We start from the raw sequence: 26,266 nt of genomic DNA on the forward strand, positions 1-26,266 counted from the left end.
CAAAATGACTTCATTTAAATTATATTTCTTAGTCTTTGTATAAACTAAAATGTTAAAAGTATACAGTTTACACATAAACAAAGTTACAAGAAAATTATACAACAATTAGGCTTTCAACACAAATTCGATTTTTTTTCCCCATTAATTGTTAATTTTCCATTGCAGCTATAGTTAAAACATTTATTGCATTTGATATCATCAAAATACCAGAGTAATTAATTTGTAATGAAGCAAGAAAAAAATTCTCCCCTCCATACCTTTCGCTAGCTTTACAAATCACAACACTTGTGTCACAACTTATTGAAACATATAAAATTCTTCAGGGATTGGACTGGCGAGATGAAGGAAAAATGTTCCCCATGATGGGGGAGTCCAGAACCAGGGGTCACAGATTAAGAATAAGAGGTAGGCCATTTAGGACTGAGATAAGGAGAAAAAAAATTCAGCCCATGTGTTGTGAATCTGTGGAATTCTCTGCCACAGAAGGCAGTGGAAGCCAATTCACTGGATGTTTTCAAGGGAGAGTTAGATATAGCTCTTAAGGCAAACTGAATCAAGGGATATGGGGAGAAAGCAGGAACAGGGTACTGATTCTGGATGATCAGCCATGATCATATTGAATGGCGATGCTGGCTCAAATGGCCAAATGGCCTACTCCTGCACCTATTTTCTATGTTTCTATCTGTCTTTTCATCTCTTGCTTGTGTCCAACGATCTGCCCATCAAAACCTCCCACAGACGTATCCACCTATTACTTGTCGTCATACAGCACGGAAACAGGCCCTTCAGCACAACTTGTCCATGCACTCAAATGCTCATCTATGCTATGCTATGTTAGACCCATTTATCTGCACACTGCTTTCTTCCAGCTTCCTTCCCCCTTACCACCCCCAATCAGTTTGAAGAAGAGTCCTGACCCAAAACATCACCTATCCATGTTATTGTTTATCGTCAACTCTACCCTCTCCATTACTCACCAAACTTTCTGAAAATCAATGCATAGAGAATTTAACTTTAAGGGCAAGGAATGCAATTTGAATAAGTTAAAGAATAAAACAGAATATATGTATTATGCTTTCTTTTTTAAGGACTATACATCTAAAAAATCCTATTATATAAAAACTTAATTAATCCACAATCCAACTGATAAGAAATCCCATGGCATGACATCAGGCTCACCAGGCAATGCTTCTCTCAGGCAATTGCACACTCTTTAAAATGGCATGCCTCACCAGAGAGACAGCTGCCTCATGAAATGCAAGAATATAGCACCATGCAATGTAAAATGTAATCATGCATGAGGGTGAAGCTTACTGTCACAAAACATAGCTTGCAGGCAACCAGATAAGTAGGAATTTGATTTTTTGCTTTGTTTAAGAACTGAAGATTGAAGTGAGCTCATCGATTTTACTCAAATTCATGCAGGAATAGACACAAATGATTTGAATAAACATTTATGGTGACCTGACAATGCACATGGTCACTGTATGAAGCATGTCTCAAAGTTACTGAATTCCACTTGAAATCTCATTCAAAGCCAGATGAAATTAAAAAGCAAAATTGGCAAATCCATTAAAATATCTCTTTTGATAGTCTTCATGGCACACAATCTGCAATCAAATGGATGAACATTTAAACTTTAAGCCTTCACTTTCCAACTAATTGTTAGAGGTGTAAATGTGGCACTTGCAGTGAAAATAATTTGTTTTAAGGAAATGCTCAAACATGCTCCAACATTTTGTGTAGCTGCCATCCTTTATCTCAAATTCACTCATCTCCCCCCCCCCCCCCCCCCACCCAGCCTCAATCTTTGGCAAAGTGTCTCAGAATCTTACATTTTTTTCCAACCCAAACACTGCATACCCATTCTGTATTGTCCCCTGAAAGTTAATGTTTTGTTTCAGGTATCAATCCAGGAACACTTATTAATTGTATTATCTTTCCTCAAATCTCTTTATTGTGTTATCACTTGCTACTCCCTTGCTTATTTCCCAACTCTGCTCCTGGGAGCGTTATGCCACGTTAAGCACAATAGTTACCTTCAGAATGTATTTGATTTTTCTTACCTTCATTGTCAATCCATTTCAGTGTAATTGGCTGATTCTGCTGTAAATTGCACATATCCCTCACTTCAGAACACATTCCATCATAAGTAATTGTTGCTTCAAGGTTTGTGATGAGCATATCCCTGTTGAGAACAGAAAGGCGGAGCAATCTTAATTCCACCTTTAATTATTGCTTTCCTTTTCATGATGGAATACTCTTATTATTTTGACATCATGGTTCAATTTCTCTTGCATATTGAATCTTCAAAGAAATGAATCCAAAGCACATGCCACAGACTAAACAAATAAAAGGTTAATGGTTTCATTTCATTCTTATTAATGGGTGCTCATTCGTGGTTTTCTGTGAATCCTCCATAACTGAAATGCTCTGTAGTGACGTTTTAAGATATAAATAAGCATAGATCTAGACCTTGGTAGAAGGTACTAAACTGGAGTAAGCAAGAGTACAGTGTTATTAGGCAGGAGCTAGGGAGAGTAAGTTGGGAGTAGTTGTTATTGGGCAAGTCCACATCTGACACGTGGGAGTCATTATATTTTAACTGATCAGTTCTAGTTTGACAAGTTCCAATACGGAGGATGGATAAGGATGGCAAGTTAAGATGTCATCCTTATCCTTCTTGGATGATCGATCAGCTTTCAAATTTGGTCAAAAAGTAAAAAGAAGCTTGTTTAGAACGGTGAAATCTGATGTGGTGGTTGAGAAATATAAAGCAAGCAAGAAAGAACTCGCATGGCAATCAGGAGGGTCAAAAAGGGGCCAGGAAATGTCAATGGCAAATTGGATTAAAGAAAGTTCCAAGGCTTTTTATTCAGATACTAAAAACAAGAGGTTATCCAGGGAAAAGGTAGAACAGTTCAAGGATAAAGGAAGAACTTTATGCTTGGAGTCAGACGATGCAGGCAAGGTACTTGATTAATAATTTGCATCTGTATTCAGCAAGAACGACATGAAGAACAGTGATCTGAAGAAGGGTCTCAACCCGAAACATCACCCAGTCCTTCTCTCCAGAGATGCTGCATGTCCCGCTGAGTTACTGCAGCTTTTTGTGTCTATCTTCTGAAGAACAGCGAGATCAGCGTGACAAATACCAATCTGCAAGGATAGTTTGAGATCAAGGGGGTGGGAGTTTGGAGCTCTTGAAAAGGTAATTAAATATGATAAATCCCCATGGTCTGATGGGATCAATCCTAGGTTATTAAAAGGCACAAGAGAGGAGATTGCAGGAGCCTTGAGAACGATCATTGTATCTTATCCTGCCATATTCAAGGACCTAGAGAGGAGCCAATGTTGTTCCTTTGATTAAGAAGGAAAGTAAAGATAATCCAGGAAACTTTTGGCCAGTAAACTTAATGTCAGTGATGGGGAACTTACTGGAGAGTATTCTTCAAAATAGGATTTACTCGCATTGAAAGAGAGTAGGTTAATTTGGAATAGTCAGCGTACCTTTGTCATGTCTAAAAATACGTGGTTAGGTTTTTTTTGGAAGAAGTATTGAAGGTGATCGACAAGGGTGAATGTTGTTTACAAGGATGTTAGCAAGACATTTGATAAAGTCTCTCATGATAGGCTGATCTAAAATATTAAGATGCATTGGAAATTTCATCCCATCAGCCGTCGCATACAGCACATAATCCTCTGACATTTTCGCCACCTCCAACGAGATCCCACCATGAACCACATTTTCCCATCTCCACCCCTTTCCGCAGAGACCATTCCCTCCGCAACTCCCTGGTTAACTCGTCCCTTCCCACCCAAACCACCCCTTTCCCAGGTACTTTCCCCAGCAACCGCAGGAGATGCATCACCTGTCCTTATACCTCCTCCCTTGACTCTGTCCAAGGATCCCGACAGTCTTTTCAAGATGCAGAGGTTCACTTGTATCTCCTCCTACCTCATCTACTGTATCCGCTGTTCCAGGTGTCGACGCCTATATATCGGCGAGACCAAGAGCAGGCTCAGCGATAGTGTCGCTGAACACCTCTGCTCAGTCCGCCTAAACCTCTGATCTTCCAGTTGCTAAACATTTTAACTCCCCCTCCCATTCCCACACTGAGCCTCCTTTACTGTCAGAGAAAGGCCTAGTATAAATTGGAGGAACAACACCTCATATTTCACTTGGGCAGTTTACACCCCAGCAGTATGAATATTGACCTTCAACTTGAAGTAACCCTCGCCTTCCCACTCTCTCCATCCCAACCCCTTCCTATTTCTCCGACCAGTCCGACTGTCCCCCTGATTAAATGTTACCTCTGTATGCTTCGTTACTACCTTCTCCTAGCTAATAATAATCTATTCTACATTTTATGTTGATTTTATCTCCTTTGATGTCTCATTTTCACACCTTACTCTTCCTTATCTCTGTGTCTTCCTGTCCCCAACTCAGTCTGTAGAAGGGTCTCCACCCGAAACATCACCCATTCCTTCTATCCAGAGATGCTGCCTTTCCCACTGAGTTACTCCAGCATTTTGGGTCTATCTTCGGGTTTGTAGGTTAACTGGCTTTGGTAAAATTGTAAATTGGTCCTCGTGTGTAGGACTAGTGTCAGTGTGCTACACAGGGATTGCTGGTCGGCGCAGACTCAGTGAGCCGAAGGATCTGTTTCCACGCTGTATCTCTAAACTACCAGAAGGAGGAAGTAATTAAGCTTCAAAGGGTGCAGCATGCAGTTGAGAGTATGTTGCCAGGACTCAAGGGCCTGAGCTGTAAGGAAACATTGGGTAGGCTGGAACTTTTTTCTTTAGAGAGCGAGAAGCTGATGGGTGGTCTAATAGAGGTGTGAAAAGTCAAGAGGGAAATGCAGTGTCTGTTTTGCAGGTCAGGAGAATCAAGAAACAGAGGTCATAGGTTAATGTGAGAGGGGCAAGATTTAATAGGAACCTGAGAGTGGTGTCTATTTCACCACTTTTCACTTAGAGAGTGGTGTCTATTTGGAATGACCCACCAGAGGAGGAGGTTGATACAAGTATTATAACAGGAAAGGTTTAGAGGGATAGAGGCCAAATGCAGGCAACTAGGCCTAGTTTAGTTGGCATATTTGTTGGCATGTATGAGTTGGGCCAAAGGGCTTTGTTTAAGGTGTATGACTCCATAGCTATCACATAAAATGTATGGTTGGTGTATGAAACATACGAGGACCAATTTACAATTTTACCAAAGCCAGTCTGTGATTCAGTCTGAAGAAGGGTTTCGACCTGAAACGTCACCCATTCCTTCTCTCCAGAGATGCTGCCTGTGAGTTACTCCAGCATTTTGTGTCTACCTTCAATTTAAACCAACATCGGCAGTTCTTTCCTACACATGTTTAAAGAGACATTTGGACAGTGCATGGATAGGAAAGGTTGAGACATGAGCCACATGCCAACAAATATAAAGTATATTGTAGTATAAAAAATAAAGTAGAGAGCTTGAGGCCCAGTTAGATATTGGCAAGTATGATGTTGTGGCAATTAGAGACATGGCTGCAAGAGGACCAGGGCTGGGAGCTGAATATTCAGGGGTCTACGTCCTATCGAAAAGACAGACAGGTTGGCAGAGGGTGTGGGGTCGCTCTGCTGGTAAGGAATGATATTCAGTCCCTTGCAAGGGGTGACATAGAATCAAGAGATGTAGTGTCAGTATGGATAGAACTGAGGAATTATACGGGTAAAAAGACCCTAATGGGAGTTATCCACAGGCCCCCAAACAGTAGCCTGGATATAGGGTGCAAGTTGAATCAAGAGTTAAAATTGGCATGTCGCAAATGTAATGCTATGATGGCTATGGGATATTTCAACATGCAGGTAGACTGGGAAAATCAGGAACAGGAGTTTGTGGAGTGCCTCCGAGATGGATTCTTAGAGCAGCTTGACTGGAGCCTACCAGGGAGAAGACAATTCAGGATTTAGTGTTGTGCAAATTGTGTAATTTAGTGTTGTGCAGCGGCAGCGTCTTCGCCCGCCCCGAATTGCGGGGCTTGGGTCGGCCCGCTGCGGACCTTTCACCGTCCGGCGCGGCCTGGAATGTGGCAACTTCAGCAGCCTGACCGTGGGAGAAGACGGTAGGGGAAGAGAAAAGGTATTCTGGCCTTCCATCACAGTGAGGAGGTGACTGGAGGAGACTCACTGTGATGGATGTTTCTTTTTTGTTTTGTGTTGGTTTGTGATTGTGATTGTGATTGCTTATTTTTATTGTTCTTATTGTTGGACTGTGGGTAATGGAATCTCGTCCAAAAGACATTTTTGGATGACAATAAAGGCTATTCTGATTCTGATTCTGAACTGGATTTGATAAGGGAACTCGAGGTAAAAGAGCCATTAGGAGACCGTGATCATAATATGATAAGTTTTAATCTACAATTTGAGAGGGAGAAGGGAACATCGGAAGTGGCAGTATTACAGTTGAGCAAATGGGACTATGGAGGCATGAGGGAGGAGCTGGCCAAGGTTGACTGGAAAGAGACCTTAGCAGGGAAGACAGTGGAACAGCAATGCCAGGTATTTCTGGGAATAATACAGAAGGTGCAGGATCAGTTCATCCCAAAGAGGAGGAAAGATTCTAAGGGGAGTAAGAGGCGACCGCGGCTGATAAGGGAAGTCAAGGACAGTATAAAAATAGTATTAAAAAAATAGTATAAATAGTATAAAAGTAGTATAACATAGCAAAGTTGAGCGGGAAGCCAGAGGATTGGAACTCTTTTAAAGAGCAACAACAGATAACTAAAAAGTCAATACAGGGAGAAAAGATGAGGTACGAAGGTAAGCTAATCAAGAATATAAAGGAGGATAGTAAAAACTTCTTTGGGTACGTGAAGAGGAAAAAAATAGTTAAGGCAGATGTGGGTCCCTTGAAGACAGAAGCAGGTGAATTTATTATGGGGAACAAGGAAATGGTAGACGAGTTGAACCGTTACTTTGGATCTGTCTTCACTAAGGAAGACACAAACAATCTCCCAGATGTTCTAGTGGCCAGAGATCCTTGGGTGACGGAGGAACTGAAGGAAATTCACATTAGGCAGGAAATGGTGTTAGGTAGACTCATGGGACTGAAGGTTGGTAAATCCCCAGGGCCTGATGGTCTGCATCGCAGGGTACCTAAGGAGATGGCTCCAGAAATCGTGGACGCATTGGTGATCATTTTCTAATGTCCTATAGATTCAGGATCAGTTCCTGTGGGTTGGAGGGTAGCTAATGTTAACCCACTTTTTAAGAAAGGAGGGAGAGAGAAAACAGTAAATTATAGACCAGTTAGTCTGACATCGGTGGTGGGGAAGAAATTGCGGAGCATTTGGATAGCAGTAACAGGATCGTTCCGAGTCAGCATGGATTTACGAGGGGGAAATCATGCTTGACTAATCTTCAGGAACTTTTTGAGGATGTAACTAGGAAAATGGACAGGGAAGACCCAGTGGATGTAGTGTATCTGAACTTTCAGAAAGCCTTCGACAAGGTCCCACATAGGAGATTAGTGGGCAAAATTATAGCACATGGTATTGGGGGTAGGGTATTGGTTAGAAAATTGATAGAAAATTGGATAGAAAATTGGTTGGCAGACAGGAAACAAAGAGTTGGGATAAATGGGTCCCTTTCGGAATGGCAGGCAGTGACTCAAGGTACCGCAAGGCTCAGTGCCGGGACTGTAGCTACTTGCAATATACATAAATGACTTGGATGAAGGGATTAAAAGTAATATTAGCAAATTTGCAGATGACACAAGGCTGGGTGGCAGTGTGAACTGGGAGGAAGATGCTATGAGGTTGCAGGGTGACTTGGACAGGTTGTGTGAGTGGGCAGATGCAGTTTAATGTGGATAAATGTGAGGTTAGCCACTTTGGTGGTAAGAACAGGAAGGCAAATTATTATCTGGTGTCAAGTTAGGAAAAGGGGAAGTACAGCGAGATCTGGGTGTCCTAATCCATCAGTCACTGAACGGAAGCATGCAGGTACAGCAGGCAGTGAAGAAAGCCAATGGAATGTTGGCCTTCATAACAGAGGAGTTGAGTATAGGAGCAAAGAGATCCTTCTGCAGTTGTACAGGGTCCTGGTGAGACCACACCTGGAGTATTGTGTGCAGTTTTGGTCTCCAAACTTGAGGAAGGACATCCTTGCTATTGAGGGAGTGCAGTGTAGGTTCACGAGGTTAATTTCTGGAATGGCGGGACTGTCGTACGTTGAAAGACTGGAGCGACTGGGCTTGTATACTCTGGAGTTTAGAAGGATGAGAGGGGATCTTATTGAAACTATATAAGATTATTAAGGGATTGGACACAGTAGAGGCAGGAAACATGTTCCCTATGTTGGGGGAGTCCCACACCAGGGGCCACAATTTAAGAATAAGGGGTAGGCCTTTAGAACAGATATGAGGAAAAGGTTTTTCACTCAGAGAGTTGTGAAGCTGTGGAATGCTCTGTCTCAGAAGGCAGTGGAGGCCAATTCTCTGGATGCTTTCAAGGGAGAGTTAGATAGAGCTCTTAATGATAGCAGAGTCAAGGGATATGGGGAGAAGGCAGGAATGGGGGGTACTGATTGTGCATGATCAGCCATGAACACGGTGAATGGCAGTGTTGGCTCAAAGGGCCGAATGGCCTACTCCTGCACCGATTGTTTATTGTCTATAAATGGAACGTTCACGAATGCACCCTGATTGGCATGAATGAGTTCGGCCTGTTTCCTTGCTCTTTGACTATGACATGAGAGCACACTCCCGTGTATTATTATGTTCTTTGAAATGTAGCCCCCCCAACCACTTCAAAAGCTGGCAACTACCCAATCCATAAATCCAGCTCTTCATATACCATGGCAAACTAAGTACTTTCCAACTCTGTACCTTCATTTTCTAGCCACCCACCGAAGTGTCATAAGGGATTTTTAATGATTTTCTTTCTAACATCTTCATTTCTTTGCAATTTTCCTGTAATAATATTTGACATGTTTTTGATATTATAGGTCCGTTTTTTTAATATCCCAAGAGTCTCGCTTCCCATGATGTTTAACTGCTCAGGACTTTCATATGAAGAAAGACTGGATAGACTCGGATTGTACTCGCTGGAATTTAGAAGATTGAGGGGGGATCTTATAGAAACTTACAAAATTCTTAAGGGGTTGGACAGGCTAGATGCAGGAAGATTGTTCCCGATGATGGAGAAGTCCAGAACAAGGGGTCACAGTTTAAGGATAAGGGGGAACTCTTTTAGGACCGAGATGAGAAAGTTTTTTTTCCACAGTGAGTGGTGAATCTGTGGAATTCTCTGCCACAGAAGGTAGTTGAGGCCAGTTCATTGGCTATATCTAAGAGGGAGTTAGATGTGGCCCTTGTGGCTAAAGGGATCAGGGGGTATGGAGAGAAGGCAGGTACAGGTTACTGAGCTGGATGATCAGCCATGATCATATTGAATGGCAGTGCAGGCTCGAAGGGCCGAATGGCCTACTCCTGCTCCTATTTCCTATGTTTCTATGTTTCAATACATTTTCTGCAATGCAACAACAGGCTCTTACGAATCTGCTAATCAGCTACAGGATAATATCATAAGTACGCTCAAATGTCGGGCTCCCAAAAGTAAGACGGTGTAAATATAGTTGTAATTTCAAAACAGTGTTAGATCAGAAATGTTATGGCACGTAGAATAATATCAATCACATTGTCTCCAGGATTTCAGAGTTTTTTTTGTGGATTACTAATTTAAATTGTTGACTACAACCCAAATAACCTTCACCACTGTTAAATTAAGAACACAAAACTAATCATCAGATTACTTTCAGTGAAATGTCACTGAAACTAGTGATCGTATTCCAAAAGAAAATCTGAGCTTTAATTATTAATGCCTCTGGTAATTTGATACATTGTAGTTTTTACAAATTAACCACTTCAAAGGTGATACTTAATCATACAGCAATAGAATATGGAACCGACATCATTTGACGCAAGTAATATCATAACGTTTTTCTGAAAAAAACAGCTTAAATGCCAAATTAAAATTGGAATTTTTATCTGACAGACCTCTTGATGTAGATGTAGGAGAATGGTCTGTTCCAGCTTATTAATGAAATTGAAGGTTACTCATACCACGTTCTGAGAAAGATAGAGCAGTATGTGGTCTATTTTCACAACTCCATCAAAATCTAATTTCAGTAAATTAATCTTCTTTGAAATGCCAAAACAGATTAGCAAACAATGACTAATCCTTTGCTAGACATTATGCAAACATTATTGCAATCATATTCTCTTACTTCAAGTGTTGCTTAGGTTTTTAACGCATTATAAATATTGGAGCAGGAACAGATTGGTATTTCAGTGGAATCATGGCTTAAAACCATATTCCTGCTCTCTCACACAATGACCTGTGCCTGGAGAAACATAGGCTTAATAAGTCCATTTAGTGACCAAGCCAAAACTATGTATGATAAGAGAATTCTATGTTGCACAATTGTTTGAGTGAAGAAATTTATCATTTTAATCCTCTGCTCTTCTCTCTCTAGAGTCTAATGAAGGTAAAGAAGGGTCCAGTTTCAAAACGTCACCTATCCATGATCTCCTGAGATGCTGCCCAACCCACTGAGATCCTACAGCGCTCTGTGTCTTCTCTACACTGTCAGTGACCCCAGGATTTAGACTACCCATACTTCCTACCGACACAACAGTACTCCCTGACTCCACTTTGCATTGGACCACTTGGACAACAAGAACACATACATTAGAATGTTGTACATTGACGACAGCTTGATATTCAACACCAGCACCACCCTAAACTTATCAAACTCAGGGAAACTGATCTCTGCTCGTTCCTATGTAACTGGGTCTTCGACTTCCTCATCGGCAAACCTCAAGTAGTTTGAATTGTCAATGATACTTCCGTCTTGTTGACCATAGTACAATGGCAACTTAAGGCTGTGTGCTCAGTGACTTGCTCTACTTCCTCCATACGATACCATTGTTGTTGGATGAATAACAGGTACGTCAAAAAGCTGGTGGAGTAATGGCTGAACAACAATTTGCTCTTGATCTTACCAAGACCATAGATGAGAATACCCAAGATTCAAGACCTCATCCTCATTGGTAGTAGGACAGCAGTGGAGAGAGTCAATAGCTTCAAGTTCTTAGACATGTATACCTCTGATAATCTGTCCTGGGCCCAGCACATTGATACAATCACAAAGGCAGCTCATCAATGCCTCTACTTCCTCAGAAGATTGTGGAGATTGCCCACGTTGTTGGATGAACAATGGATCCCCCATTGCAAATTAGTTTAGTTTAGAGATACAGCGCGGAAACAGGCCCTTTCGGCCCACCAAGTCCGCGCCGACCAGCGATCCCCGCACTATCCTATACCCACTAGGGACAATTTTTACATTTTCCCCAAGCCAATTAACCTACATACCTATACGTCTTTGGAGTGTGGGAGGAAACCGAAGATCTCGGAGAAACCCCATGCAGGTCACGGGGAGAAAGTACAAACTCCATACAGACACCCGTAGTCAGGATCGAACCCGGGTCTCCGGCGCTGCTTTTGCTGTAAGGCGGCAACTCTACTGCTGTGCCATCGTGCTGCCCAAATTATTGAACTACTACAGGTGTACAGGGGAGGAAATACCACTGGTTGCATAACAGCCTAATTCAGTAACTTGAATACACAAGAACATCGGAGGCTGCAGAAAGTGGTTAACATTGCATGGTACATCACAGGTGTGGACCTCCTGACCATTAGAGAAATTTACAAGATAGACAAGTAATATCAAAGACCCACATCACCCTGGCCATGCTCTCATCTTCCTGACACATCACGAAGATGGTATAGAAGCACGAGAACAGTTAGCTCCATATTCAACATATTCCCAATATTCAGGCTCTTGAATCATATTGCATAATTCTGAACACAACACGACCTCAACACCAGACTTGGTCTAAGGTTGAACTACGTACTTCAGCTTGCACTGTTACAGTCTGATTATGTAGTGCCACTGATAATTTCTTGTACGTATTGTTTTTTCTATATTTATTTGTGTTATTGCCTTAATGTGCCTGTAAAGCTGCAATTGGCAGGACTTTCAGTGCATATGATAATTAAACAGTCTTGATTCGATTCCTGATTCCTTGCAACCAATCTGTCAAGGCCAGTCAGAATTTTGTACATTTCAATCAGATTTCTCTTTCTTTAATGCAAGTAAATAGTTTAAGAATAAGGGGTAGGCCATTTAGAACGGAGATGAGGAAGAACTTTTTTCAGTCAGAGAGTGGTGAAGGTGTGGAATTCTCTGCCTCAGAAGGCAGTGGAGGCCAGTTCGTTGGATGCTTTCAAGAGAGAGCTGGATAGAGCTCTTAAGGATAGCGGAGTGAGGGGGTATGGGGAGAAGGCAGGAACGGGGTACTGATTGAGAGTGATCAGCCATGATCGCATTGAATGGCGGTGCTGGCTCGAAGGGCTGAATGGCCTACTCCTGCACCTATTGTCTATTGTCTAAATGAATGAATAAATGAATGAATAAGTTTATTGGCCAAATATGTGCATATACAAGGAATGTGCCTTGGTGCTCTGCTCACAAATGACAACACAAACATACAGTTAACAATTAAGAATAAAGCATAACCACACCAAAACCATAAGGATACAACATTACAGATACAACATATGGGTGAAAATAAACCAGAGCAAAAAAGAGACTACACACCTTGGTTATTCAGTCTGAAGAAGGGTCTCGACCTGAAACATCACCCATTCCTTCTCTCCTGAGATGCTGCCTGACCTGCTGAGTTACTCCAGCATTTTGTGAATAAATACCTTTGGTTATTGAGTAGAACTACTACTCGTGGAAAAAGGCTGTTTTTATGTCTGGCTGTGGCTGCTTTGACAGTCCGGAGTTGCCTTCCAGAGGGAAGTGCTTCAAAGATTTTGTGGCCAGGGTGAGAGGGGTCAAAGATGATCTTGCCTGCTCGATTCCTGGCTCTTGCAATGTACAGTTCGTCAATGGGGGGGGAAGGTTGCAGCCAACAACCTTCTCAGCTGATCGAAAGATCCGTTGCAGCCTCCGGTTATCGTGCTTGGTGGTTGAGCAAAACCAGACCATGATGGAGAAGGTCCCAGTTGGCAGCTCTCCGCCTCAGGACTCTGCAGAGATACCTGTACTCAGAGCGTCCTCTGAGGTGGCACGTGCTGGAGACGCACTTTTTCCAACGGGGCCGCTGCCTTCAAGCAGGTACGCGGATCCCGATGGTGGGCGCGGGCCGTGCTGTCCTGCTGGGGATGCCCGGCTTCTACCGGGACTTGCTGAGAGTCTGGAACCTGGTTGCTGTCGGCCGGGCACCAGGCAGCGAGCGGGCAAGATCATCACTGACCCCTCTCACCCTGACCACAAAATCTTTGAAGCACTTCCCTCTGAAAGGTGACTCCGGACTGTCAAAGCAGCCAAAGCTAGACATAAAAACAGCCTTTTTCCATGAGTAGTAGTTCTACTCAATAACCAAAGTCTGTAGTCTCTTTTTTGCTCTGGTTTATTTTCACCCACATGTTTAGACCGTAATGTTGTATCCTTATTGTTTTGATGTGGTTATGCTTTATTCTTAATTGTTAACTGTATGTTTGTGTTGTCATTTGTGAGCAAGCACCAAGGCACATTCCTTGTATATGCACATACTTGGCCAATAAACTTATTCATTCATTCATCTTACACACGAGGGACAATTTACAATTTACACCGTGCCGCCCCGATCAATGCCCTTTGAAATCCATATATGCAATGACTACTGCTCTGCCCTCAACGACCTTTTTGGTTACATCTTCAAAAAACGCAGATTTGTGAGACACAATTTTCTGTGTACAAAACCATGTGGACTATCCCTAATCAGCCTCTGTGCATCTAACCGTATATCTTACCCCTCAGAATACTTTCTAGCAACTTTCCGACCACAGATGTTAGACTCATTGGTCAAAAGTTCCGAGGCTTTTTCCTGCACCCGTTCTTAAACAGAGGCACAACATCTGCCAGTCTTCCAGACACTCATCCATATTTAATGAAGACTCAAATCTTAATTAGGGAACCCGCAATTTCCTGTCTAGCTTCCCACAGTATCCTTAAAGATATCTGATTAGGCCTGGGTGGTTTTTCTATCTTCATACACATCAGGACCTTGTACCAGCATCTGCAGTTATTTTCTTATATCAGGACCTTCAATTCTTCCTTGACCGTAATACTGACTACCCGCAAGACATTGACTGCCTGAAGTTCCCCGGTCTTCATGTCTTTATCCACAGTAAAAACAGAGGAGAAATGCTCATTACTCATGAAGAACCTTGCCCACCTCCTGTGACTCCACACAGAGTTGACCTCTTTGATTCCTGATATGCCACATTTTCTCTGGTTATCCCTTTTCCCTTGATGTACTTATAAAATCTCTTGGGATTCTCCTTAATATCATGTCAGAGCTATCTCCTGTCCTCTTTATGATTTCCTAATTTCCTTTTTTAGTGTGCTCCTCACTTCCCAAAACTTCTCCAGGGATGCACTTAATCCCAGCTGCCGAAACATGCCTCCTTTTAATTCTTGACCAGAGCCTCAATTTCTTATCATCCAAGCTTCCTTATGCCCACATAATTGCCCTTCACTCTAACAGGAACATGCAGGCCCTGGGCTCTTTTCAAACATCCCACTTCCCAGACATTAATTTATCCTCAAACAACCTGCTGCAATCGTTAGTGAATTCCTGTCTAATACCTTCAAAGTTAGCGTTGCCCTAATTTAGAACGATAATTTGCAGGCCCTATCCATAACTATCTTAAAACTTATAAAACAGTGGAGGCTCATCCACAAACACTTCATCCACTTGCCCCTCCCAATTTCCCAAGACTAGATCAAGCATTGCCCTCTCCCATGTAGGGCCCTCTACATACTGCCTGAGGAAACTTTCCTGAACACATTTGACAAATTCTACCTGGTCTAAACATTTTGCACGATGACATTACCAGTCAATACTACAACCTTTTATTAATCATGGGGCTGCCTGCAATCTCCTGGCATTTTTGCACTTCTAATTCCCATTGACTATTTGAGGACTTGTGGGACACACCCAACAAGGTGATCATCCCGTTCTTATTTCTCAGCTTCACCCACCCAGCCTCACTGGACAAACCATCAGTAATGTCACCTCTGACAACTGCCGTGACATCCCCTCGGGCGGCACGGTAGCGCAGCGGTAGAGTTGCTGCTTTACAGCGAATGCAGCGCCGGAGACTCAGGTTCGATCCTGACTACGGGTGCTGCACTGTAAGGAGTTTGTACGTTCTCCCCGTGACCTGCGTGGGTTTTCTCCGAGATCTTCGGTTTCCTCCCACACTCCAAAGACGTACAGGTATGTAGGTTAATTGGCTGGGTAAATGTAAAAATAAACTAAAAAAATTGTCCCTAGTGGGTGTAGGATAGTGTTAATGTACGGGGATCGCTGGGCGGCACGGACTTGGAGGGCCGAAAAGGCCTGTTTCCGGCTGTATATATATGATATGATATGATAATCTAGTTTAAACCCACCTGTTGTAGCAGCAGCAAACCTGCCTGTCGGGATATTGGTTCCCCTACAGGCGCAAAGCATCACTCTTGTACAGGTCACATAAACATAGAAAATAGGTGCAGAAGGAGGCCATTTGGCCCTTCGAGCCAGCACCACCATTCATTGTGACCATGGCTGATCATCCACAATCAGTAACCGCTCCTGCCTTCTCCCCATATCCCTTGATTCCGCTAACCCCCAGAGCTCTAACTCTCTTTTAAATTCATCCAGTGAATTGGCCTTTACAGCCTTCTGCGCCAGAGAATTCCACAAATTCACAACTCTCTGGGTGAAAAAGTTATTTCTCATCCCAATTTTAAATGGCCTCCCCTTTATTCTTAGACTGTGGCCCCTGGTTCTGGACTCACCCAACAATGGGAACATTTTTCCTGCATCTAGCTTGTCCAGTCCTTTTATAAGTCTATAAGATCACCTCTCATCCTTCTAAACTCCAGTGAATACAAGCCTAGTCTTTTCAATCTTTCCTCATAAGACAGTCCCGCCATCCCAAGGATCAATCTCGTGAACCTAGGCTGTACTGCCTCAATTGCAAGAATGTCCTTCCTCAAATTAGGAGACCAAAACTGTACACAATACTCCAGAAATGGTCTCCCCAAGGCCCTGTACAACTGCAGAAGGACCTTTTTACTCCTGTACTCAAATCCTCTCGTTATGAAGGCCTACATACTTTCTTCACTACCTGCTGTACCTACATGTTTACTTTCAATGACTGGTGTACAAGGACACCCAGGTCTCGTTGCACTTCCCTTTTTCATAATCTGACACCATTGAGATAATAATCTGCCTCCTTGTTCTTGCGGCCAAAATGGATTAACTTCACATTTATCTACATTATACTGCATCTGCCATGCATCTGCCCACTCACTCAACCTGTCCAAGTCACCCTGCAACCTCCAAGCATCCATTTCGCAGTTCACACTGCCACCCATTCGCAAATTTAATTCCATCATCCAAATCATTAATATATATTGTAAGTAGTTGCAGCCCCAGCACTCCACTTGCTACTGCCTGCCATTCTGACAGGGACCCATTTATTCCTACTCTTCGTTTCCTGTCTGCCAACTAATTCTCTATCCATATCAATACCCTACCCCCAGTACCATGTGCTCCAATTTTGCCCACTAATCTCCTGTGTGGGACCTTATCAAAGGTTTTCTGAAAGTCCAGATACACTACATCCACTGGCTCTCCTTCATTCATTTTACTTGTCACATTTTACTTGGTCCAAAAATGCTCACCAAATCCACCCAAAACTTCATCCTCAACATTGATGGTCTCCCAGTATCCACCTCACCTCACATCCGGAATCTTGGAATCATCCTTGATCAAACCCTCTCCTTCGACAAACACATCAAACACATCACAGACAGCCTTCTTCCACCTCAAAAACATTGCCCGTCTCCGTCCATCCCTCTCCTCCACAGCTGCAGAAACCCTCATCCACGCCTTCATCACCTCCCGTCTGGACTACTGCAACAGCCTCCTCTATGGCGCACCCTCAAAAATCATCAATAAACTTCAATACATTCAAAACTCCGCTGCCCGTCTACTCACACACACCTCGATCCGTGACCATATCACCCCCGTCCTTTATAAACTCCACTGGCTCCCCATCCCCCAGAGAATCCATTACAAAATCCTCCTCATAACCTACAAAGCCCTCCATAACCTGGCCCCATCCTACCTAACCGACCTCCTCCACAGGCACACTCCCACCTGCATCCTCCGCTCTGCCGCTGCCAATCTCCTATCCCCCCACATCCGGACTAAACTCAGATCCTGGGGGGACAGGGCTTTCTCCATCGCTGCTCCCACCCTATGGAACTCACTACCCCAAACCGTTAGAGACTCCCCCACACTCACCACATTCAAAACATCGCTGAAGTCTCACCTGTTCAGTACTGCCTTCAACCACTGAAGGTCACCTCACCTTCTGTCTCCTTTCTCTGTTCATTTATTTATTTACTTATTTATCTATTTATTCATTTCCCTATGTTCTCAAAATCTCTGTAAAGCGTCTTTGAGTATATGAAAAGCGCTATATAAATAAAATGTATTATTATTATTATCCTCAAAAAATTCCAGAAGATTAGTCAAACAGGATTTCCCCAAATCCATGCTGACTTGGACCAATCCTTTTACTGCTATCCAAATGCACCATTATTACTTCTTTAATAATTGACTCCAGCATCTTCCCCACCACCGATGTCCGATAACTGGTCTATAATTCCCCGTTTTCTCTCTCGCTCCTTTCTTGAAAAGTAGCATAACATTAGCTACCCTCCAATCCACAGGAATGGATTCTGAATCTATAGAACAGTGGAAAATGATCACCAATGCGTCATGCGTCTGAAGAAGGGTCTCGACCCGAAACGTCACCCATTCCTTCTCTCCTGAGATGCTGCCTGACCTGCTGAGTTACTCCAGCATTTTGTGAATAAATACCTTCGATTTGTACCAGCATCTGCAGTTATTTTCTTACACCAATGCATCCATGATTTCTCGAGGCACCTCCTTGAGTACCCTGGGATGCAGACCATCAAGCCCTGGGGATTTATCAGCCTTTATTAGTCTACCAATACTATTTCTCGCTTAATGCAAATTTCTTTCAGTTCCTCTGTCTCCCTAGATCCTCTGTCCTCTAATACATCTGGGAAATTGTGTCTTCCTTAGTGAATTGTGTCTTCCATGTGCTCTCCTCAAAATGGCGGCACTGCCCTAGCAGCTGCGGCTTACCTGCAGTCCGTTTGTCTTTGTGTTTTTGTTGTTTTTTTGTCTTCATTGTAGATGTGATGTTGTGTTTTTTTGTGATTGTGTACTATGTGTGTGGGGGGTGGTGGGGGGTGAACTGTAAATTTGTAAATTTGTCCCTTCTGAACGGAGACCCGACCTTTGTTTTCTGGGTCAAGTCAAGTCAAGTTTATTTGTCACATACACATACACGATGTGCAGTGAAATGAAAGTGGCAATGCCTGCGGATTGTGCACAAAAAAGAATTACACTTACAGCATATGAATAGTTAATAAAGTTAATATAGAGAAGACAAAATTTAGTCCCTGGAGTTATAAAAGTTGACAGTCTGATGGCCTGTGGGAAGAAACTCCGTCTCATCCTCTCCGTTTTCACAGCGTGACAGCGGAGGCGCTTGCCTGACCATGGCATCTGGAACAGTCCGTTGCTGGGGTGGCAGGGGTCCCTCATAATCTTACTTGCTCTGGATCTGCACCTCCTGATGTATAGGTCCTGCAGGGGGGCGAGTGTAGTTCCCATGGTGCGTTCTGAGGTCGGGTCTCCGTTCCTGCTGCGGCCTACAATCGGCCAAACTCCTGGAGCTGGCGGCCTCCAGGGCTCTGGTTCGCAGAGCCCGCGGACCAGACTTACCATCTGTGGAGCCGGCTGTCTTCGGAGGCTGCGACTCGCCTTCGGCTCGGGCCGCGTGGATGCCGGCATCGGGAGCTCCGGCAGCGGCAGCGTGTTCGCCCGCCCTGGATCGCGGGGCTTGGGTTGGCCCACCGCGGACATTTCACCGTCCGGCGCGGCCTGAAATAGGCCGCGGGATTTTTCTCTGCTCGGCGGGGGCTTCAATGTCGGGAGCCACGACCGCCCCGACGTGCAGCAGCAACGGTAGCGTCTTCACCCGCATCGGATTGCGGAGCTTGGGTCGGCCCGCTGCGGACCTTTCACCGTCCGGCGCGGCCTGGAACGTGGCAAGTACAACAACCTGACTGGGGGAGAAGGCGGCAGGGGAAGAGAAAATACATTCTGGCCTTCCATCAGTGAGGAGGGGACTGGAGGAGACTCACTGTGATGGATGTTTCTTTTTTTTGTGTTTTGTGTTGGTTGGGGTTGTGTAATTTGCTTATTTTATTGCTCTTATTGTTGGACTGTGGGTGTCGAAATCTCGTCCAAAAAACTTGGACAAATAAAGATATCCTGAATCCAGAACCAAACAAAGTACCTGTTCAACTCTTCTGCCATTTCCTTGTTCCCCATAATAATTTCACCTGTTTCTGCCATCAAGGGACCCACATTTGTCTTTACTAATCTTTTTCTCTTAACATACCTAAAGAAGCTTTTACTATCCTTCTTTATATTATTGGCCAACTTCCCCTCATACTTCATGTTTTCACCCCGTATTGCCCTTTTTGTTACCTTCTGTTCCTTTGAAAGTTCCCCAATCCTCTGGCTTCCAGTTACTCTTTGCTACGTTTTACATCTTTTTTTTAGTTTTATTCCATCCCTAACTTCCCTTGTCAGCTACGGTTGCCTCTTGCTCCCCTTAGAATCTTTCTTCCTCTTTGGAATGAAATGATCCTGCATCTTCTTGATTATGCCCAGAAATTCCTGCCATTGCTGTTCCACCGTCATTCCTGCTCGGATCCTTTTCCAGTCGGCCTTGGCCAGCTCCTCTCTCATGCCTTCATAGTCCCCTTTGTTCAACTGCAACACTGACACTTCTGATTTAACCTTCCTCTTAAATTGCAGATTAAAACATCATATTATGGTCACTATCTCCTCGCGGTTCCTTTACCTTGAGTTCCCTTATTAAATCTGGTTCATTGGACAGCTCCAGTACAAGCTGTTCCAAGAATCCATCTCAGAGGCACTCTACAAACTCCCTTTCTTGGGGTCCAGAACCAACCTGATTTTCCCAGTCTACCTGCATATTGAAATCTCCCATAACCACAGTGGCATTACCTTTGCTACATGCCAATTTTAACTCCTGCTGCAACTTGCACCCGACAACTTGAAGAACATAAGGTTGCAAGTCCCCAGGGCCTGATGGGATCTATCTCAGTTTATTGAGGTAGGCAAGAAAGGAGATTGCAAGGGCTTTCTTTGACAAGAATCTTTGCTTCTTCTCTAGCCACAGTCAAGGCCCCAGGGGACTGAAGAGTGGCCAATATTGTTCCTTTGTTTACGAAAGGAAGCAGGATCCTGGAAACTAAAGGTCCTCACACCGGTGGTAGGGAAAATACTGGAGAATTCTTCAAGATAGGATTTACTCCCATTTGGAAGAGAATGGGCTAAATAGGGATGGGCTAACCATTGATTTTAGTAAGGCTTTTGATAAGGTCCCTCATGGTAGGCTGATCCAGAAGAGCAAGATGCAAGGGATTCATGATGACTGGATTCAGAATTCATATGGATTTAGAACTGGCTTATTCATTGAATACAGAGGGCTGTGGTGGAAGGTAGATATTCTGGCTGGGGGTCTGTGACTAGTGGAGTTCTGCAGGGATCTGTGTTGGGTCCTCTGCTGTTTGTGATATATATAATTATCCTGGACGTAAATGGAGATAGGTTCATGAGTAAGTTTACTGTCAAGACCAAAATTGGAGGAATTGCAGACAGTGAGAAATGCGGTCAGAAGATAAAGGGGGATGCAAGTGCTCCTCAACCTACGATGTGGTTACGTTCCGAGAAACCCATCGGAAACGAAACTATCGCAAGTCGAAATGCATTTGATACGCCTTAGATTTTTTAGATTTAGAGACACAGCGCAGAAACAGGCCCTTCGGCCCACCGGGTCCGCCCCCGCCCAGCGATCCCCGCACATTAACACGATCCTACACCCACCAGGGACAATTTTTACATTTGCCCAGCCAATTGACCTACAAACCTGTACGTCTTTGGAGTGTGGGAGGAAACCGAAGATCTCGGAGAAAACCCACGCAGGTCGCGGGGAGAACGTACAAACATCGTACAGTACAGCACCCATAGTCAGGATCGAACTCGAGTCTCCGGCGCTGCATTCGCTGTAAGGCAGCAACTCTACCGCTGCTACTGATCACGTGGCTGGAAGCGAGCTGCGGCTTTGCACAATCACAAAGTCAAAATATCGTAAGTCAAAGCATCGTAAGGCGGAGAGCATTTGGAAAGATCAACTGCAGAGATGGACAGAGAAATGCAGATGGAGTTTAACCTGAGCAGGTGTGAGGTGTTGCATTTGTGAGGTTGAAACTAAGAAGTATACAGTTAATTGTAAGACCCTTAACAGCATTGATGTGCTAAGGATCATGGGAATCAAAGTTCATCTATCATCTATCTATCTATCTTATCTTATATAAACAATTTATTTTAAAGGAAAAACGCGAGTTCCCCAGGTCACAATGAAAACCCTATGAGGAAATCTAGCCCACTTGATCTAGTCTATATACTAAAACTCAGATCTTGTATCCATCCATCCATCCATCCGTGATTTCGCCAAAACGGTAAACCATAGCGCCACAATTTTTGCACCACCTTAATCACCACTCTCCACGCTGGTGCCTATGATATTTTCACTTAAATTGGTCGTATATTTTTTAAGTTAGAGGTTTTAAAGTTAAAACATTTCATTTCTAACCGATTTATTGAAGGTCTTCAGCATGTGACGTCACAATGCACCTGTGAGATGAGCTCGTGCTCGCCCCCCCGTACATTTCATGCAGATATATGTATAACATGTGGACCTGCAGCCCAAACGGTAAACCACAGCGCCACAATTTTAGCTCCACAATTTTAGCGCCACCTTAATCACCGCTATCCTGTCGACTGCTTATAACAAGTTTTATTTAAATTGGTCGTGTATTTTTTAAGTTACAGACATTTTAAACTTTAAAACTCTCATTTCTAAACACATTTTTTTCAAAGTGCTGTGCGTCTGACGTCACCACGGCACGGCCTCTCCTCACTCGCACAATCAAGATGGACGCCGTTAGCGGAGCCGCCTGCTCGCAATCAGCTTCTCTCCTCTCGCTTCTCTCCTCTCACTCTCCCCGCTCTCCCACACCCGGGGGACGAGGGAGATGGTCGGACTGATGGTCCACTCATCCTTCCCTTCTGTCCCTTCAACGCACGCCACGGCGTCCTCGAGTCCCCCCTCCAGCCCGGTCCCAGCGCCCCGCACCGTCACCGCACACAGGCCGCAGCGGGCAGCTTCTTCTCCTCCTCCTTCAGCGGCCGCTTCCACCGATGGCAGCGTCGACCAGGGCCGCTGCCTCCGACGGCCCCTTCGCGACTTCAGCAAGATGGCGACCGCTCTCCTCACTCTCCGCCATGTTGTGCACGCCTCCCGCCGCGCCTCTCTCCTCTCTCCTCTCTCCCCTCTCCCCCCTCCCCTCTCCCCCCTCCCCCCTCCCCACTCTCCTATACCCAGACTCTCCCAGACCCGCTGGCCCGCCTTGATTAGTCCCACCTCCGCCGCCCGACTCGAGTGGTCCCACCTCCGCTGCCCGACTCGAGTAGCCCCACCTCTGCTGCCCGACTCGAGTAGTCCGGCGCTCCCTCCTCCCTGCACGCCTTTCACCGCCAACGACTCCACGGAAGGGAGTTGACGTGGGGGCCGAGTGGGTGGAGGGAAGGGTGGGGATAGGAGGGGAGTGAGGGTGGGTGGAGGAGAAAATGTGGGTGGGGGGAGGAGATAGTGGGGGAAAGAGGGTGGTGGGGAAAGGGGGTGGTGGGGAAAGGGGGGGGGAGTGAGAGTGGGTGAGGAGAGAGTGGGGGAGGGGGAGAATGGGACTGGGGAGGGGGAGAATGGGACTGGGGAGGGGGAGAGTGGGACAGCAGGGGTGGGTGGTTGGGGGAAGAGAGTGGGGTCAGGGAAGAGGGGAGAGTGAGGGGGAGGGTGCGGGGAGCAGAGAGTAGGGGTGGGAGGGTGTGGTGGTGGGGGGAGGAGAGAGTGGGGTGGAGGGGAAAGGGGATAGTGGGGGTTAGAGAAGAGTGGGGGGGAGGGAAAGGGGAGAAGGTGGGTGGGGGAAGGGGACAATGAGAGTGAAAGGGGGAGGAGGGGGTGGGTGAGGGAGGAAGGGGAGGCTGAGGGAGGAGAGACGGGGTGTGGGGGGAAGGGGGACAGTGGGGGTGGGGAAGAGAGTGGGGTTGAGGGGAAGGGGGACAGTGGGGGTGGGGAAGAGTGGACAGTGGAGGTGGGGGAGGGGCTCAGTGAGAATTGGGGTGGGGAGGGGGACTGCGAGAATGGGGGGAGGGGGACAGTGAGAATGGGGGGGAGGGGGACAGTGAGAATGGGGGGAGGGGGACAGTGAGAATTGGGGGGAGGGGGACAGTGAGAATGGGGGGAGGGGGACAGTGAGAATGGGGGTGGGGTGAGTGTGTGGAGGGGAGTGTGTGGGTAGGAAGAGGGTGTGGGTAGGAAGAGGGTGGGGGTAGGAAGAGGGTGTGGGTAGGAAGAGGGTGGGGGTAGGAAGAGGGTGGGGGAGGAGAGGAGCGGGGAGGAGGGGGAGAATGGAGAGGGGGAGGGGAGGAGAGGATGGGGGAGGCGAGAATGGGGGGGAGGAGAGAATGGGGAGGGTAGGAGAGAATGGGGAGGGGGAGTGTGGGGGGAGGAGAGAATGGGGGGGGCGAGTGGGTGGAGGGGAAGGGGTGGGGAGAACAGTGTGGGAGGCAGGGGTTGGGTGAGGAGGGGTGGAGGAGAGAGGGGGGTGGAGGAGAGAGGGGGGTGTAGGAGAGAGGGGGGGTGGAGGAGAGAGGGGGGGTGGGGGAGAGAGGGGGGGTGGGGGAGAGAGGGGGGGTGGGGGAGAGAGGGGGGGTGGGGGAGAGAGGGGGTTGGGGGAGAGAGGGGGGTGGGGGAGAGAGGGGGTGGGGGAGAGAGGGGGGTGGGGGAGAAAGGGGGGTGGGGGAGAAAGGGGGGTGGGGGAGAAAGGGGGGTGGGGGAGAGAGGGGGTGGGGGAGAGAGGGGGTGGGGGAGAGAGGGGGTGGGGGAGAGAGGGGGTGGGGGAGAGAGGGGGTGGGGGAGAGAGGGGGTGGGGGAGAGAGGGGGTGGGGGAGAGAGGGGGTGGGGGAGAGAGGGGGTGGGGGAGAGAGGGGGTGGGGGAGAGAGGGGGTGGGGGAGAGAGGGGGTGGGGGAGAGAGGGGGTGGGGGAGAGAGGGGGTGGGGGAGAGAGGGGGTGGGGGAGAGAGGGGGTGGGGGAGAGAGGGGGTGGGGGAGAGAGGGGGTGGGGGAGAGAGGGGGTGGGGGAGAGAGGGGGTGGGGGAGAGAGGGGGTGGGGGAGAGAGGGGGTGGGGGAGAGCGAGAGTGGGGCTGGGGAGAGTGAGAGTGGGGCTGGGGAGGAGAGAATGTGGGAGGGAGGAGAGAGTGATGGAAAGGGTGTGGTGGGGAATGGGGAGAGTGGGACTGGGGAGGAGGGCAGGGTGGGGTGGGGAAGGAAGACGGGGGTGGGGTGGGAAGACGGGGGTGGGGTGGAGGGGTGGGGGGAAGGGGTGGGGGGGAAGGGGTGGGGGGGAAGGGGACAGCAGGGGTGGGGGGGAGGAGGGGGTGGTGGTGGGGGGCTGAGAGAATGGGGGTGGGGGAGAAGGGGGACAGTGGGGGTCAGGGAAGATGGGAGAGTAGGGGGTTGAGGGTGCTACAACAATACAGGAGAGGCTTTGGGTCCAAGGCTCCTCGGTCACACCCTCTCCCCTTCCCTGTACCGCCTTTAATTGCGCTCCCACTCCCCTGGAGGAGCACCGCACCACAATGAAGGAGAAAGATGGCTGCTGGCAGGACGGTGTCAGTGGCTCCCTTTCCCCTTCCCCACCCCATTCCCCCCTCCTCACCCACCCCTCCCCTCTCCCCCCCTCCTCCCCATTGAGATTTTTTAATTTTTTTTAACGGACAATTTATTTTAAAGGAAAAACGCGAGTTCCCCGGGTCACAATGGAAACCCTACGAGGAACTAGTGTATTACTAAAACTCAACGTTTGTTTGTGTATATGTTTATGTGTGTACCATACCCTCTACACAGCCAAAACAGTAAACGGCAGCGCGACAATTGTAGGCCCACCCAACTCACCATTCCCCCGTGGTCCGAATAAACCCACTTTTGTTGCTTTTTAAAACCATTTACCTAATACACTTTAATAAATGCGTCCCCCCCCCCCCCCCCCCCCCCCCAAGGGAGGACCAGCAGGAGGACCGGTGCCTGTCCCGGAGTGTCCCGCGCCTGATCTTCCTCCCGTGGTGCAGCACTCGGCAGAGGATCCACAAGACGGCCGTCCGCGCCGCTCCCAGCCGAGCTGCAGGAGAGGCTTCGGCTCCACGCCCGGCAACAAATCCATGCAGTCGCCGTTCCCCAACGCAGATCGCAGCCGAGCTGCAGGAGACGCTTCAGCTCCACGCTCAGCCCGCAGGGGGAGGGGAGGAAGGGGGGAGCGGGGATGGGGGAAGGAGTGAAGGGGATGGGGGAGGGGGTGCTGCACCAATGGAGAAGAGGTTTGGACCCAACGGGTCCATTTGGTCTAGTAGCTCATTAAAAGGTGGCAGCACAAGTAGTGAAGGATGATAAAGAAAACATATGGTATGCTTGCACAAACATTGTAGGCCAAACTATTGTACACTGGTCTATGTTTTACATTCTAAACATATTTCTTGAATTTTTATTCAAGTGTAACCAATTTATTTGACATTGATTAAAAAGCTCCCACCAAAACAAATATTACACAGAACTAATTACTGTTCGCCACGAACATGCAAAATACAAATGGAGGGATTATTAGTGTAAGGAAATTATTTCCCTCAAAATTAATTCAAAATGCTTGATAACATTTTCCAATTAAAACTTGCAACTTTGTGGCAGCACAGACGGTCAGTTTTAATATTCTGAACACAACCTTACTGTTCAACTTCATTCTTTTTGCTGAAGTCAGACCATTATGGGATAAAAATGACAATTCTAAGAAATGCATTCCAGGTTA

General features: G+C 46.4%; 1 protein-coding gene across 3 annotated transcripts in view; it reads right to left on the bottom strand.

The window, feature by feature from the left end:
- Positions 1-26,266, bottom strand: part of prkcz (protein kinase C, zeta) — a 426,501-nt gene that overhangs the window by 378,468 nt on the left and 21,767 nt on the right. For all 3 annotated transcript variants that reach the window (XM_078425700.1, XM_078425701.1, XM_078425698.1), the window contains exon 2: positions 2,067-2,188. In XM_078425700.1, the coding sequence (XP_078281826.1) occupies positions 2,067-2,188 (122 nt within the window). The remainder of the gene's footprint in view (positions 1-2,066; positions 2,189-26,266) is intronic.

The sequence above is a fragment of the Rhinoraja longicauda genome, chromosome 30 (genome assembly GCF_053455715.1).
Source record: "Rhinoraja longicauda isolate Sanriku21f chromosome 30, sRhiLon1.1, whole genome shotgun sequence".
In the NCBI taxonomy this organism is placed as follows: domain Eukaryota; kingdom Metazoa; phylum Chordata; class Chondrichthyes; order Rajiformes; family Arhynchobatidae; genus Rhinoraja; species Rhinoraja longicauda.